Source organism: Megalops cyprinoides, chromosome 7, assembly GCF_013368585.1.
Source record: "Megalops cyprinoides isolate fMegCyp1 chromosome 7, fMegCyp1.pri, whole genome shotgun sequence".
NCBI classification, from domain to species: Eukaryota; Metazoa; Chordata; class Actinopteri; order Elopiformes; family Megalopidae; genus Megalops; species Megalops cyprinoides.
In genome coordinates, this window is record NC_050589.1 from 23,083,024 (window position 1) to 23,098,918 (window position 15,895).

General features: G+C 44.7%; 1 protein-coding gene across 2 annotated transcripts in view; it reads left to right on the forward strand.

Moving 5' to 3' along the window:
• The window catches only part of LOC118780260 (protein bicaudal D homolog 2-like), a 59,303-nt gene extending 47,817 nt beyond the window's left edge, over window positions 1–11,486 (forward strand). Inside the window, exons 7-8 of one of the 2 annotated variants that reach the window (XM_036532670.1) lie at window positions 5,637–5,859; window positions 9,250–11,486. In XM_036532670.1, coding sequence (XP_036388563.1) covers window positions 5,637–5,859; window positions 9,250–9,252 — 226 coding nt within the window. In that variant the 3' untranslated portion in view covers window positions 9,253–11,486. Of the gene's footprint in view, window positions 1–5,636; window positions 6,288–9,249 lie in introns of those variants that run through there. The other variant, XM_036532669.1, reaches the window with a different exon arrangement.
• Window positions 11,487–15,895: the final 4,409 nt, after the last annotated feature.

Below are 15,895 nucleotides of genomic sequence, written 5' to 3' on the forward strand. Positions count from 1 at the left end.
CCTCTTTCTCTCATCACCTCCCTCTTAAAGCTGTAATTACTTTAACCCGAGGCCTGATGTTTTGCTCCGCAGCACCCCGAAATCCTGTTTCAGGGGCTCAGACGCACCCCGGGACCGTTCTGCGAGGTGTACGATCGCTCTTTTTTTCAGCAGCCGAGGTACTCGTAGGTCACGGTAATGTAACATGGTCCGGTGCACTTCACAGCTGTTGGTCACATAACAAGCAGCTCCGTGGCTTCGATCGGCTCCGCAGACGTAGGTGAAGGCTTTGTGCTCGCCCGCTCGGAGAGAGCAGTATTGGTATGCTAATGACAGCCGCAGAGTGGCTGGGAGGCAGAAGGCCTCTTTTGAGAGGGGCTGAAGGGGTGTACGTGCCCGGCCGGAGTTTCCCACACTCCCTCCAGCCGTCCTCACGTCCTGGACTCCAGCTCAAGCCCCCCCCCCCCAGCTCCCCCAAATTTCTAACCATCCTCCGGCTGTTAATTAAGGAGCCTTTCTTATGTAGATTTAAGCTATGACAGAGCTGTTGGGCGCAAGGTAGTTTATGATTTGAAGAGGTTGTCGGGGTTTGTTCAAGACACGAGCGGGAGGCCTTCAGTGTGTGTGTGGGCTTTCCCGTTGTGCCGGTGCACGCGTGAGGTTTGTACACCTGTGCCATTACCAGGGCAGTGTAGCACAGCAGTGTGGCAAAGAGTCTAAGGAGCTGGTATTGTAGTCACATGGTACAGGTGCGATGCCCTGGTGGGCCACTGCCATTGTGCCCTTGAGCTAACATGCAGCCATATAAACAGCTAATATGCAGACATGCAAGATATGCAGGTTAGTCTGACAGATGGCATCTAATAAAATAAGCTACTAATAGTATTGTAAGCTTGGCTCTTATGCTTTCACGCTGTGTCAAGTATGCATTTTTCTCTTTGGCCCCTCCTCTGTGTTAGCTCCACACTTTAACATTGAATCACTGTCTCACTGGCGATGGTAATATTTCTTCCATTGTCAATCCTTTTCTAGCAAACACTTACTAGAATTACATATGAAGACCTCCTGCTTTTCCATCATGGAATATTGGCAAATAGAGTAAAGATCTCTTCATTAAAATGTGCTTCGGAGGTTCCTGTGTCTCATTAACACATTAAGATTAACTTGAGTTGATTTTGAAATTGCTGTCAACTTTTGGGCTTTGTTCTTGAGTCTGAACAACATGCAGTAGAGTTCTACAATACAGATCAATTTATGGAAAACGATCTAACTCATACCTAATATGGTTTGAAAGAAGGTAAGCACACATGTTTTGAAGCCTGATATTAAAACGTGGTACAATTTCATCCATTTTATCTTTAGAAATGTGAAGAGGAATTACAAAACAGGTCAAATTTAAACACTGGATTTTATGGCACGTCAGAGGCACCCGTATGTTTGTCAGTTCCCTTCGTGGGTTATTGCCTCTTTCTCATACACACTCTCCAGTGGAAACTCTTGGCCGGTGCTCAGGCCATTCCTCCCGGTAGCCTGTCTCCTTCTCTCCCTCCATCCCTCCCTCCACCTCCTCATTTCCATCCACGCACTTCGCTGCTTCATCCTCCATCTCTCAGTCAGTCCATTTTGTCCCCCCCGCATCCCCGCCCCGGCAGCACGGTCCCCCCTCCCCTCTGTGATCAGCGCCTGTTCCCACCTTGTCAGTGAACAGCTGGACTGTGTGTCTCCTCGCTGCTGATGCTGTGGTTTGAGTGAGGCGCAAAGCCCCTTTCTCTGGCCGCGCTGAATGTGGCGATTGTTGCGGAACAAAGGCCAGCAGCCCCCTCCATTGTGCCGCGGCACCCCAGTTTATCACGGGAAGAAGGGGCCCTTTGAGAGCCGTGGCCCACAGAAAAGAGCAGGCCTTCTTTTCCCGGGAAAACCCCCAGACCTTTACCCCCTGACGTCCTCCCGGCTTTCAAACCAGTCTTGATTCATGGGAAGGTGACCTCCCACACGCACACACACACACACACACATGCACACACACAAACGGCTGGACCAAATGGGGTGTCACTAATCCCCATTGTGCAGTAATATCTCTTTGTGTCTTCGCTGGTGTGCCTTGTTTGTGGGGTTTGCTTGTACAGACAAACGTAGTGGGCCCATACACTGTTCTTCTGCCCCAGCACTGAAAAGGGGACAGTTTAATGGGGAGTGTTGTGTGTTCATTGCAGGGTCACAGGTCACATGGGTCACAGAGTGAGTGAGACTCCAATGGCCTGATACCCTGAACAACATTAGACCCTTTGCAGCCCATGGCCTGAGCTTGTGGGTCACAACATCAGACCTCAAAGCTGGAAAATTAGAATGGCCCCAAACAGCCCCTAAACAGCCAGAGACCCTTAGTCACATTAGACCATTAGCAGCCAATGGCACAAGGCATCTAGCGTATAACAGCCAAGCAGTGAATCCGCATTGCGTTCAGACATTACTGTCACAACTATAGTGAGTAAAGTGGGACGTATTAGTCTCCCTCATATTGACAGTTAAAAATATCTTGCATCACGATAGGCTGTGATGTGTGATCTCAGGGAAAACGTGTCGGTGCGTAAAACGTCAGCCTTCTTAAGCCGAGTGGGGAACAGGCTGAGCTTGGGGAAAAATACGTGGTCAGATGGAATGCTGGGTAATGGAACGTTCACCTCACAAATGGCACATTGCAGAGGAATGTGACATGGCAGTGTAATGGGCAGCCCCTTTTCACCCACAAGCCCCAGAGAGGGGCGTGTAGGACGGGACAGAAGGGGTGAGTCATATCTCCAAAATCTCCCAAATCGTGCCGAGTTGCAAAATGGTCAACCAAGACCAGCAAGCTCCTTTCATTTCAATCCTTAGACTCCTAAGCCCAGGCAGAGTAGCGGGTGGTCTTTAAGGATAAATCTGTTGGCACTATGTGTGAACTCCTTGGTCGCAGATGGGAGTACAGCAGGGGTTCTCTGACCTTCTCAGACACAAAAACTCCTCTCCGTTTCTTCTCGGGATCATGCCAGCCACTTGTACCCAGACAGACAGCTCCCCCTGTCCCCCTGAAGGTGCAGGAGAGGTGAGGCTGTGTCCTGCTCTGAGATCAGCCTCCATCACCAAAGCCATAAGGCTGGGGATACAGCTGTCCCGCCGGGCAACTGTGAGGCCACTCCCAATGTCAGACCAAGCTTTCAAACCTGGCCTTAGTTTCACCCTGTGTGTCTGTGTGTGTGTCTGTGTTTCTGTGTGTGTGTCTGTGTGTGTGCCTGTGGGTGCCTGTGAGTGCCTGTGTGTGTGTCTGTGTGTGTGTGTGTCTGTGTTTCTGTGTGTGTGTGTGTGTGTGTGTGTATGTGTGTGTGTCTGTGTGTCTGTGTGTGTCTGTGTGTGCGTGTGTGTGTGCCTGTGCGTGCCTGTGTGTGTGTCTGTGTTTCTGTGTGTGTCTGTGTTTCTGTGTGTGTGTCTGTGTTTCTGTGTGTGTGCGTGTGTGTCTATGTGTGTCTGTGTTTCTGTGTGTGTCTGTGTTTCTGTGTGTGTGTCTGTGTTTCTGTGTGTGTGTGTGTGTGTGTGTGTGTCTGTGTTTCTGTGTGTGTGTCTATGTGTGTCTGTGTTTCTGTGTGTGTCTGTGTGTGTGCGTGTGCGTGTTTGTGTTTGTGCTTGTGCCTGGATTGGATCGGGTATCTGAATGTGAAGGTCGAAAGCCCGTCTCCCTGAAGCACTCCGCATGCACTCTGTGGGTCGATGTCTCTTCATTGCCAGAGGGTGTGACCGTCCAGTCCGGCTGCCAGCTTGGATCGAGATGAAGATCACTGTCATGTTTTGTTTGGCTTGGTTCATGGTCCTAGTATTACAGTGCAGTGTACCGTGCCCCACATACATGGTGTCAAACAAGTGCTGCAGCATTAAGTGAATGATACCATTTGTCCCCTCTTGTTTGTGCATTTATCTTTTGTTTGGAACCTAGTTATTAACCATTCATTTCATTAACATCTAATATTGTAATGTGAAAAACATCAGGTGGGAGTGAGCTGTCCTTTAAGTATGCCAGTGTTGAATAGACCCAGGGGGTTGGTATTTATTGGAGCAATTACCAAATGAACACATACACTTCACTAATGTCAGTCTGGTTTGAGTGAGAATCACAGGCATTGTCAGAATTGTTCATTTATTAACATATTCTGTTTTGATATTAAGAGGAGAAATGAGTCACACTTGCAGGGCTAAGAAAACAGACAAGTGCAGCTTGAAAAGACAGATGCTGGTATTATTAACACATTGAATGTGGCCTCATAGCTCAAGGATTCAGAATGCATTTAGGCTCCGTTTCATGTTGTAGATTCCAGTGCAAGATCAGAAGACAACTGCTGTCTCTTGAAACAGGAAGTGCTGTTGTTGGCAGAAATTGCGTGCTCACACAGAGGGGTATCATGGGAGATTTTCTGATGAAATACTCAAGGAATTCTATTTAGAAGAGAGGGTCTTGTTTTGAGTGTGTGAAGATGCAAGGGTCCCCTCTAGTGGAAGCATGTGAGGAAAACATGGACATATTGTATTGAAATAATTCTCGTCACTTTAATAGAGTATACCTTCAACTAAGGATCCAGTGCACTCGTCCAGGATCTGCTGACACAAACTCCACCTAAATTCTTCATATTGGTTACACTGATATATGGTCAGAGATTAGACATAACCTGTATGACTGTCAACTGCGATCTTGTTGACTTTGCCCATCATGATTGTTAATACTTGAGCCTCCTGCTGGATTTTTGCTGAAACTGCAAGTCCTGTTTTTCTGCAGTTTTTGAAGGAAGGAGAGCGTGGGATGGCATGGGGCATGGGTTGCAAGATCTTCTTTTTTTATATTAATAACCAAGTCAAATTAAAAGGACCCTCCGATTTTCATAGGTAAACCAGTAAATAGCCCATGCATCTGACTAAAACCAGTAAAAAGTAACCGCAGCTCAATCAGACAGTTGGCTAGTAATGCTCACACATTTCCATGAAACGATCCATGTCTAAATCTACTTTTTTAATGTTTTCATTTTCCTTAGGACTGCAATTCATGGGAAACAAAAAATTGTTTCTCCTAAGAACAAAGCCTGTGCGTATGAGGCTATCCTGAAAGCTGAAACTCAGCTGAGGCTCAGCTGACCCATGGCCGGCTGAAAAGACTGTTTTGGCATGAAAACTGCAGGCTTGGTAACCATGGTCGGAAGGGGAGCTGGGAAGTGTCAGGAGTAGCTTTCGATAAAAGCGTCTGCCAAATGAAGAAATGTAAAATGTAAATAACCCCCATCTTTAGCGGTGTGGGCTTTTCCCGCACATATTTAAAAATGGGGGATCTGGTTTTCAATCTAAGAGTGAATTGATAAATGAAATTGTATACATATTGACCCTGAGAGAACAGAGTGTAGTGCAGTGGGGAATTTAAAGGCAGTGCATACCCCTCTCTGAACTGTCCTGCCTGACAGACATTGATCCTGTGTGTTTGTTCTGTCTGGGTTTCCTCCTGCCCCTTCGGTGTTACGTGACTTCACTGAGCATGCTCTGTGTCTCTCCCTCCCCCCCTCTCCCCATCCCTTCCTCCTCTCTCCTTCTCTCTCCCCGTCTCTCCCTCTCTCTTTTTCCCCTCTTTTTTTCCTCCTCCTCCTCTCCAGATGCGACGAGTACGTGACGCAGCTGGACGAGATGCAGAGGCAGCTGGCGGCGGCGGAGGACGAGAAGAAGACGCTGAACTCCCTGCTGCGCATGGCCATCCAGCAGAAGCTGGCGCTGACGCAGCGGCTGGAGGACCTGGAGTTCGACCACGAGCAGTCGCGGCGCGGCGGGCGGGGCAAGGCCTCCTCTGCCCGGGGCAAGGGCGCCCCCGCCAACCCCCACGTAAGTCACGGCCACTCCTGCGCCGTGCGGCCCGAGGCCAACGGCATCGGCACCCCCGTGGTCTTCTGCACCGAGAAGTACAAGATCTACTGCGACTAGACCCTCGGACTGCACTGTACAGAGGGGACCCCCCGGCCTCCCCGCCCTAGTTTAAGCCCCACACGCTTAGCGCTGACTTTGCTCCTTGTGTCAGGTTTGCTGTTAGGGCTGTTGTCGTATACGCGGACGGTGTTCATGCCTGCTAGTGTAATGCGTATGGGAATGCAGTTGCCAGTTCGTAGTGATGTATGGCATGACGGTAGCTCTTTACAGTTTGCGTTTGGGTTTTGCCGTAAAGGAATTTTCTAGTGCTGTTCGTGAAGGCCGCAGCTTTCCCGCTTGTAGTGACCTGCATCTGTGAGCTGGTAGTGTGGGGCCGTGCGTCAGTGTCAGTGTCAGTGCTGCTGTGACTAACACTAGCTGTCTGCACTCTTCCTCTCTGCTCTCCTCCCCCCAAACGGGGCTGAAGCAGCATTAACACATTAATCTCTGCTGCTCCTCCCTGCACACCCCCCCACCCCTCTCCCAGGACCTCTCCTGACTCAGCGGACCACCCGCGTATGCCGCGCACAAAAAAAAAAAACAAATATATGCAAACGCCCCCCGTTTCGGGGGCAGAATTGGGCTCACCAGCCAGAGCGATTTGCTTCGCGACACCCGGAATCTGAAATAAAAAAGGTTGCCATTAGGATTGGTGAATTGCGGTCACAACGAGATTAGATCCCAAAACTTTTTTAGATTAGCTGTCGAGTCCTGACGGAGGGGGGGCACGGGGCAGCTTTTAACCGTGGAAGAACGCCAGGATCTGCTCGAGCTCAGTACCCGATGTACAGGTCAGCACAGAGACTCAATCACATTGCTACGCTTAAACAGTTGGTGTCACTAGCTCTCAGCTTCTAGGCTGTTGTTTTCTTTTTCCTTTTTTTTTTGTTTAAAGAAGGTGCCGTGTCAGCACGGCGCGAGGTGAACCCAAATTCCACAGGGCTCTACAGACGTGTGACGCAGGATGTTTTACAGATTTCGGTGAAAGAGGAGGGCTTTTCGCCAGCGACTCGCCTGTCCTGGGGAATTCTTTCAGAGCCATATCGAAAACGAGAGCGAGACGAATCGATCTCCATTTCCAAATTAAGTGCACTTCGTATTTGGTGCCTCAGTCCTTCAAACTATCAAGAGGCGAAAGAAACTGGTGTTAGCGTGAAATAAACTGTGAGCATATCCGATATAGTTTTGGTCAAAGGCAAAATTTTCCAATAAGAATCTATAATCCATAAGAAGCACAAAAGAAAGGCACAGCGTTCATTCGCAATTTCCAAAAAAAACGCAAACCCCAACCCCTCGGAAGTGCCTGACATCCCAGTCATCTGAGATATGGATGTACAGCCCTGTATTTGGCGTCTGAATAAAAGCTAACAACACGGATCTTTCTCCCTAACTCTTCCTCTTTCCCTTCCCCCCCTGCAAGCTCATCCAGAGCTCTCTGTTGAAAGCTTTGGATTGGCTGTAACCTCCGTCTCTAACGCTGTTCTGTTGCTTCGTTCTGACCTCCTTCTCTTTTAGATTGTCAGCAGCTTGCTTCCTTTGCAGCGCGACCCTACCTATAAGTAGCAGGGGGGGAATCCTCTTGTTGAAGACAGGTAATGTCCTCCCGCACACACTCTCTCCGTACCAAGAGACCAGTGTGCCTCCAACAGTAATCAGTACTGTACGTCGGTTGCCGATGTGGACAGCCCGTAAATGTTTGACACCAGCGTTATATAGCGTGAGAAAATCCGAGTTTTCTTCTCAATGGCTGGTTATTGGGGAGGGAAATCCAACAACCTGTCTAATCATTAATAGCTTTAATGCGCAAGCTAGGCTGTCAATAAAGATGTGGGGCTTAGATTCATTCGTTAACTCTTGTGGATCATAAAACACTTGAACGTTAGCTTTACACTACTGAAAGCAGGGTTGATGCGAGGAAATCCGGTTTTAACATTTAATAAATTCAGCTTTTTTAATGAGAAATATATGTATTCTTCTTACGATCGTGTTCAGGTTTTATAACCCCCCCAGTATCCCAGTTACCTCTTTAGAATAATGTGGGGAGGGTGAAAATGGGAAGTGCTTGAGTTAACACTAATTTTGGAAGGAGGACAGACTCCGTACTCAACCCTGCTTGCCTCTATGCTGCACTCATCCCCCTAGGCCTTTAGCATCTTTCTGTGGTTGCAGTGAGGACGCAATGAGACATTGCTAACACGGCTTTTGCTTGCGTTCTAAAGGAAGTGAAATGGGGCATTTGAAATCTTAGGAGTCCTATCTGCATTGCCGCAATGATTTGGGGAAGTATGGAAAAAAATCACGCATATATTACCGCTACAGGCTTCCCTACGATGCAGAGCCACAGGCCTTTCTAAGTAACTGGTAGAACGAATACAATTATCTGGGGAAATGTATGCCAGTTACTTTGCGGGGAACTTTGTTCAAGTGATTTTGAATAGGATTTTGTGCATAAGTGTTGTTTTTCTTTTCGTTTTTAATTGGGTCTGTACCCTTCAGAGGACATTGATTCAAACTAGCTGTATAAGGATTCAAATTTATTCCCCTTTGGAAATGTGCTCTCTGAAAGCACTGAGCGTTAGATAGACGTGGAATTATAGACGTTCATAGGCATTTTGATAACGTTTCTGTGATTTTTAGAGAGAACGTAATTGGAGCTTTTGTCTAGTTTGAAATCAATGTGTGCTCATCAGGACCCAGCATGTGAGCTGACGATGCCGTTTCCTACCTCTGCTTGCCACGATCTTTTCACCTCAACTTGTTTTGTCTCACATGTTCTCCATTATTTTTTCCCCCCTCTTCTTTTTGTTCTCCTTGCGTGTTTATTTGTTTTCAATGGCAAGCCTGCATGTGACAGACACTCCACAATTGACCTGCATGTTACTGGAGGGTGTGCCCTCTCCCTCCCCCCTCCCTCTCTGATTCGCTCTCTTCTTGTGCATGGCCCGCCCACGCTCCAGGGACTGGTACTTATGAGCCATTTGCTTCCTGCACCAGCTGGTCTTCCTGTGTACCCATGAGTCTCCAGGCTTGGCGCTTTCATGTCAGCAAAACTAAACAGGGAAAAAAAAAATGACATCAACAAAAGCGAGGCATTTTTGAATACTCTGCCTGCAACTGGCTTTTTGGACACTAACCGATTTCGCCCCTTCTTATTTTGACTAACTTGGCTTTTCAACCCTGGCGTGTATTTTTTTTTTTTAATTTAACGTTAATAACATGCTTCTCACTCACTGAAATACAAATTTGATTATTACTATCTAATATGATAATGCTAATTTTGATTATTTGTTTTGTTTCTCCATTTTGCAGTAATATAGTTGAGCCCGGATGTGGAGTGGCCAACAAAGAGCGCAGTCACACTACCAACTTCAAATTCAGTACGCCAGCAACAGCTAGCGTTGCATGGCCATTCGAACTTAAGAAAACCACTTGGAGACAATTTTTTTTTCACAAAAGAAAAGGATCTTTTGCTGATAACACACACGGGCACACATACACAATGGCATGAATGTCACATCAGAACAAAACACAACTTTACTTTTCAAGTGCTGCTGCAGGAAGGTTATACTCATGAGTACCATGGAGATTTCTGCCTCCCTTCATTAGCAATCAAGATTATGATTGACTACAAAACTCTGAAATAAGGAATGAGGGGGAGGGGCCATTTCTCAGCACAGCTTACTGCAACTATTCAGTGTTTTATTCCCATTTTGTTTTTGTTTTGTTTTTTCTTGCGCACTTTTAATATAGGGGTATTTCACTCTGGCTTCTTTTTTTTGAGTTCTTAACCTCGGAAAAGTTTGTAGTGCTATGGTTTGTGAGTCATTTTTAAAGTATACACATTTATAGGAATAGATTTTTTTTTTTCTTTTTGTGCACAAGTCACAGTGACGAGAAAGTCCCAGATTCTAATCATACTACAAACCAGAGTTCTACCTGCTGTGCTTCAGTGAGTTAATCCATGAGTATATTAATAAGCTTTTGTTATTTTTTATGTTTATCATAATTATTATTATTGTTGTTGTTATTATTTACTGATGTTATACTGCCATGTTCTAAACAAAATCCAGGGTGGACAAATTCTGGGGTTTTCATGTATTATTATTCTTAGGAATAGTTCAAAGTAACAAGAAGAAACTTGACGTGGTTCTGGTTGAAATGGTAACAGGCACTTGAAAAGCATGAATAAAAATAATTAGTATTTCTAATGCCATTCCAGAATCTCTGGAGTTCAATTCAGGCGGGATCACTGACGGACAGAATTCTTTGCAAGTGCACCACTTAAATTCCAAATTGGAATGGTTTCATTCTCTCTTTGTTTATCGTGCCAAATCTTGGTACATCTTTAGGTTTTAAAAATGAGAAGAAAAAACACGTGACGAGAATGGCAGAGGACAGAGCGTTTCGGGTTTCGCAGTTTCAGCGCCTTGTTTTATTTTCTCCATTTTGACCAGTAGTGCCTTTCATTATTTCAAGGGAGAATTGTAGACTAGTTGATTTTTTTTTTTTTTTTAGAAGAAACAAAATAGCTTGTCACATCTTTAGTTTAAAAGGAATTTAGGAGCAATAAGTGCAAAGAGAATAGCCCTTTTTGCCTCAGTATGATCATAGTCTTAAAATTAGATAAAGAGAACAGAAATTGTATTGAATTCTGTAGGTCAGTGATTCCATTAGCATGCGGAACTGCAAATTCAGGGGTATAGTGAAACATTTTTTTATTGAACTTTGGGAACCAAAAGTAATCACTTTGGCCTCCTAATGAATAAAATGGTTCAGATCTAACACATTTGTGGGTGCAGGACAATGTACTATTTGAGATGTTAACGTATCTTATAGCTTTGTATGGTGAAGGTAACGTGATATCAATAGTATTGTTGGCAAATGTGAACGAGAGTGGTTTTTCCTTATTTTTTGTTGGTTTTGTATTTGTTTTTTGTTTTGTTTTGTTTAAATTTTCACATTTTTTACATCATCTAAAAGTGTTGTTATTTCAGTAAACAGAAAGCAAATTTCGCATCAACAAGCTTATTGTGCCATTATAGCGATGAGGTTTGTTGAGGCATTAAAATGTCAAGTTATTGATATGGTTGGGAAGTTTAAAATTAAGTGCAATTCAAATGCTGTTTCACGTGGAAAAAAGTTTTCTGTTTGCTGGAAGCGATAGCATTGTGATTTCTAGCCGTGCAGACTATATTGTCATATTCTGTTACAGTATTGACTCATATGAGAATTTGATACCTTTATATAAAATAATGACTTCATCTGTATGTTGGTATTTATTTGAAATGATGTCATGCAGTACTGTATTACTTTAATGTGCATTATGATTAGTGGCAAAATGATCTCAGTTTAATGTCATGCATGTACTTCAGTCATGGAACCTTTACACACAGCTGAAAACAAATCTATAACTTTGAAAATGTAACTAAAAAAAGAAAGGAAAAAAACAAGCAAAAACGTAACTTTAGACATTAATGTATTACTTGCGAACTAATCCAAAAAAAATGTTTTGTTTTCTCTAGAAAGGCTGTTTGTCTGTGTAAAGGTAGTCATACTGGCTAAAATCAATAAATGTGACTAAAAAGTCTAGCCGTGTCTCGTTTTCATTCACTTCTTCTTGACTGACAGTGGTCTGTTTTAATTGATAACCTCCCACTTGTCTGGTTTCATCATCCATCCCAGCAAACCATTCTCTGCTAAACAGATGAAGCTGGATGAGTTACAGCTCTGTGACTCCGCCCCAACAGCTGCAGCCTGTGCCTGGGACTGAGAGGCTCTGTTTCCCACACATGTGAAGGGAGGGAGCGTTCCCTTCCTGTCCCCTCCCTTCCCAACTGGCTTTACGTTCTAATGTTATACCATGTATGGAACTGTATAGTGGGGTCTCTCTTACTCTCTCTCTCTCTCCCTCCCCCTCTCTCTCTCTGCCTCTCTGTCAGGTCCCCCGTCTCTCTTCATGCCTGTCCCTTCCTGTCTGTCTACCATGTCTCTTTGTGTCTCCCTCCCTGTCTCTCTCCTCTCCCTTAATGTCTCCCTCCTCTGTCTCTCTTCTTTCCCTCTCCTTCTCCTTCTCCCACACCTCTGTGTTTCTCCTCTGTCTCCCTCTCTTCTGCTGTCATGCTCAGCTCATTGGACACGCCCACCTTAAGTCGGCGTCAGCCCAGAGCTGCTGACCTCCCGCCCCGCTGCTTCCTGCCGGGCCCTGAGAGAGTGGTCGGCCTACGCGGGTGTGTTTGGCCCAGATTTAAAGCGTGACCTGATGACGTTTAGTCTGTCTTCTATCTTCGTTTGTCTGTCGTATTGTCCCCATTAAGACTTTTGCCAGGCTTTTACAACTACTACTGAATCATTGAGGCCTCGTTATTCAATCAAGAAGCCGGCAAAACATAGATATCAATACGTGGTATACACCTCAATGTGGATGTAGACTTTGAAATTGAATGCTTGTGTTCAATCTCACCACAAGGGGGCGCCAATGCAAAATAAAAAAAGCCTGGAACAAATACAAGTATTAACGGACACTACACGCAATATCCTACGGAAACTCACTGAATGTGTATTAATGTACATGTTTCTCACATTATGTTTCAGCAAGAAGGAGTAAAGTAAAACTATTAGACCGGTTCTTTGAGTATTTTAACTGTCAGCGTCAACAATGCGGCAGTCCATTATCTGGCCTTTTCAGCTTCTCTCTGTGAATGTTTCCCTGTTTTCATTTGTTCAGCTCAAGATCTGAAAGAATGCAGCTGCAATCAATGTGATGCTCAAGAAAAGGGGTTTTCCCCAAGCAGACATGCAGACAACATGAGCCAGAGAGGGGACAGATATGTTTGTGTGCAACATTTACTGAGGTGGAAAGTACCCACAGCCCCACCCCTTGCTCTGGAGACGGATGCTCTGTTTCCAATCTGATCTTTTCAAAGAGTCGTAGAAAATTATAACTGTAAGTAGTTACGGACAGGGATCTCCCAGTCTGTGGGTGTTTTGGCTGGAGTCCAATCACCGAATTCCGCAAACAGCCGCCTTTTACTCCAGGCATAAATTAAGGCATGCTGAAATCATGGTGATGTATGAAATGGGTAAAAAGTAATGCCAGTGGCAGCTAATTACGTCATCACTCCCCACAAAGAACCCTTTGATTGGTCTCTTGCTTCAGTCAGTCCTTTTCTTTTCTGTCTTACTCCATTCTACAGCAGAGGATTGAGCGACATGGTCAAGAAAGTACTCTTGTACCTCACTCCCTTTTAGTGACAGATGATTTCTTTCCTGTTGTCAACAAGAGGCCTTATTTGTTGATACATTCACATGCGATTTTATCAGTTGCTGCATTTCTGTAGCCCAGCAGATGTTGCTATAGTGCAGCTGGAGGAGTCTCAGCCATACTTGGACGTGGTACTTAACCCAGAATTGCCTCAGTAAATATCCAGCTGTTTCAATGGATAAAATGTAAAAAACTGTAACCTATGAAAGTCACTCTGGATAAGAGCGTCTGCTAAATGACAGTAATGTAATGTACTGTTTTGTATTATTACCTATTGTATGTGTGGCTGTTTATCTTGTCACAGTATCAAGACAAACACAGGCAGGTATAGCGAATATATTTTTTGGTTCTCAACAAGCATGACTATCGTGATGGGATTCTTATAGCCATCTCTGCTATGCCAGTTCATGAACCTCTTGAACCTGTGATCAGCTGTCATTGAAGCAGTGACTGGACCTCCAGGTCCTAGAAATAAATCACAAAATTTAACTGGTCACAAAAACGCCTCTCAATGGCAATCATACTGAATATTGGAACTTGGAACACAAATCTGCCAATTTAATTTTGAAGGTCTGTGAGTGGCCCAGTGTGGCTATCTGAAAAAGATAGTGAGACTAATCAAACTTCACCTGATCACCACTATGGAAATCCTAATGCAATCATAATATCTTTCCCTCTCCACAAGTTTGATGGTGACATTAAAACCGGGAGAGTGCGGTTTAATCTTACCTTTTTCACTCATACTTGTACTGCTGTTTACTCACACTGAAGGTACACGTGATGCTCATTCCTATACAGTGCTTCCATGAACGGAAAAATCATGAAAATCAATGAAGCACAGATTTAAAATGTAAAGGTGGGGCCTTTTCGTAATTCCTGCTTTTCAAAAGTAAAGCCTGCAGGAGGCCGTAAAGCGTCCTGTATCCTCCACATCTCCATTCACATACAGCCATGTACAAGCAGCCTTCGTGGCTCAGCCTGGGAGCAGCGCACATGTGTTTGCCTTCTGTCCTCTCCAAAGAGAACCTTCAATACCGCACTGTCCCATATGATTTACACTTTTTAATTTCCATTTTCATGTGTTTGGAGTGAAGAGGTCCCTGTCTCGAGGAGAAGCATCGGACCTTTGTGTGGGGAAGACGGGTCTGAAGCAGCGTGCACAAAGAGGCCTCTCTTTCCGACTCGCCTTGTCACATGACAAACAGAACCCATGAGTGCCCTCAAGGATATCATGTCAGGTGGTTGAAAGAACGCCGTCTATGCCGCTGCTGTCCTTGGCACTGGTTCATTTGGATCTTCAGCGAACACCATAAACTGTGCCAGGTATGACTGTGGCCAGTCCCAGCCATAATGAGAGCTCAAGTTAAGCTGGGTTTGACCACGACGTCAGACCCAAAGATATCTTTTCTTTGAGATGGAGAGTTGGTAAGAAGGCATTCTGACACAAACTGCAGTTGTTCTTTTTCAACATCCGTCCAAGATTTGATGTCCTCTGTCCCGTTTTGTAAGCTTTGAAATCATAACAAAAGGCATCATATGTGTCCCTTCATGTCCAGCATTATTGAATATACTTTGAATAAATACTGCTTAGTGATGTTCCGAGGTTATCTTGGACTTGCATGTGTTACAGTAATTGGTAATCTCATGTAGTGTCAAGAACATTGAATGAAAATGTCCTTTACTACTTAAAAGGAGATAGAACATTTATTTACATGAGCTTTATTCATGAATCAACAGGAATAAGTGATATATTGTTTTAACTAGTTAATTTCATAAAACACAACGATCCACTGGTGAGATAAAGACCATGGGTATCAATAGCTTACCAGTAATTGCCAGAAAGAATTAATATTTATCACACAGCGTGTTATGTCTCACGGGTTTGGCAATGAAAAGCTGGAAGAATTAGCTTTGACTGAATTTGCTCTGGTTGAAAACTGGACTGGCCATTACTGCCCCCCCATTCCTCACGCTGCACGACTTCCTCTCTCTCTTTCTCTCACACTCTCTATCTCTTTCTCCTCCCCTCCCTCCCTCAGCTTTCAGTAAATGGTGTTTTGTGTTCCAGGCTCTTTGACTGAATCCCAGAGTCCCTGGGGATGCCAGGACATTTGGAGCTGGCTGACGGTCTCAGTTTCTGGTTCTCCAGCTTCGCACCAGCATGGGCCCTGACTGACTGCACCTTAAAAAAGAGACAGGCAGGAGCTCCAACTAAAGCGCACAGTAAGCCCCCAGGCTGCCGAGGAGCAGAGGGGAGGTTAACCCCAACAGTCCTGCTCCACAGAGAGGAAAAACCACTGCAAACTGGCAAAAAAAGCAAATTGATAGTTATGTGATTTGTGATGGAGGAAAGAAATAATCCAGATGAAATAAAGGATGATTTCATAGGATGTAGTTTGTAATAGATCACTTCACATCATGTTAACCAAAAGCCCCTTGATTAGACTGGGATTGTAAAGGATTATGATATTGTAACTTGCACTAAAAAAACTTGACTGGAATATTTACAGACACAAAGCTATATCTGACACTTCCAACATAATGTCCTCATACCATATTCACCAAATAATCCCCCCAAATCAGTGCTAGACAATAGGTTATTACAATCATGTTTTGTATTTTCATAGATGCATTCATACTTGTAACATTTGTTTTTTGCTGGTGTAATTCAGAAAGAGTACCTCACTTACAAAA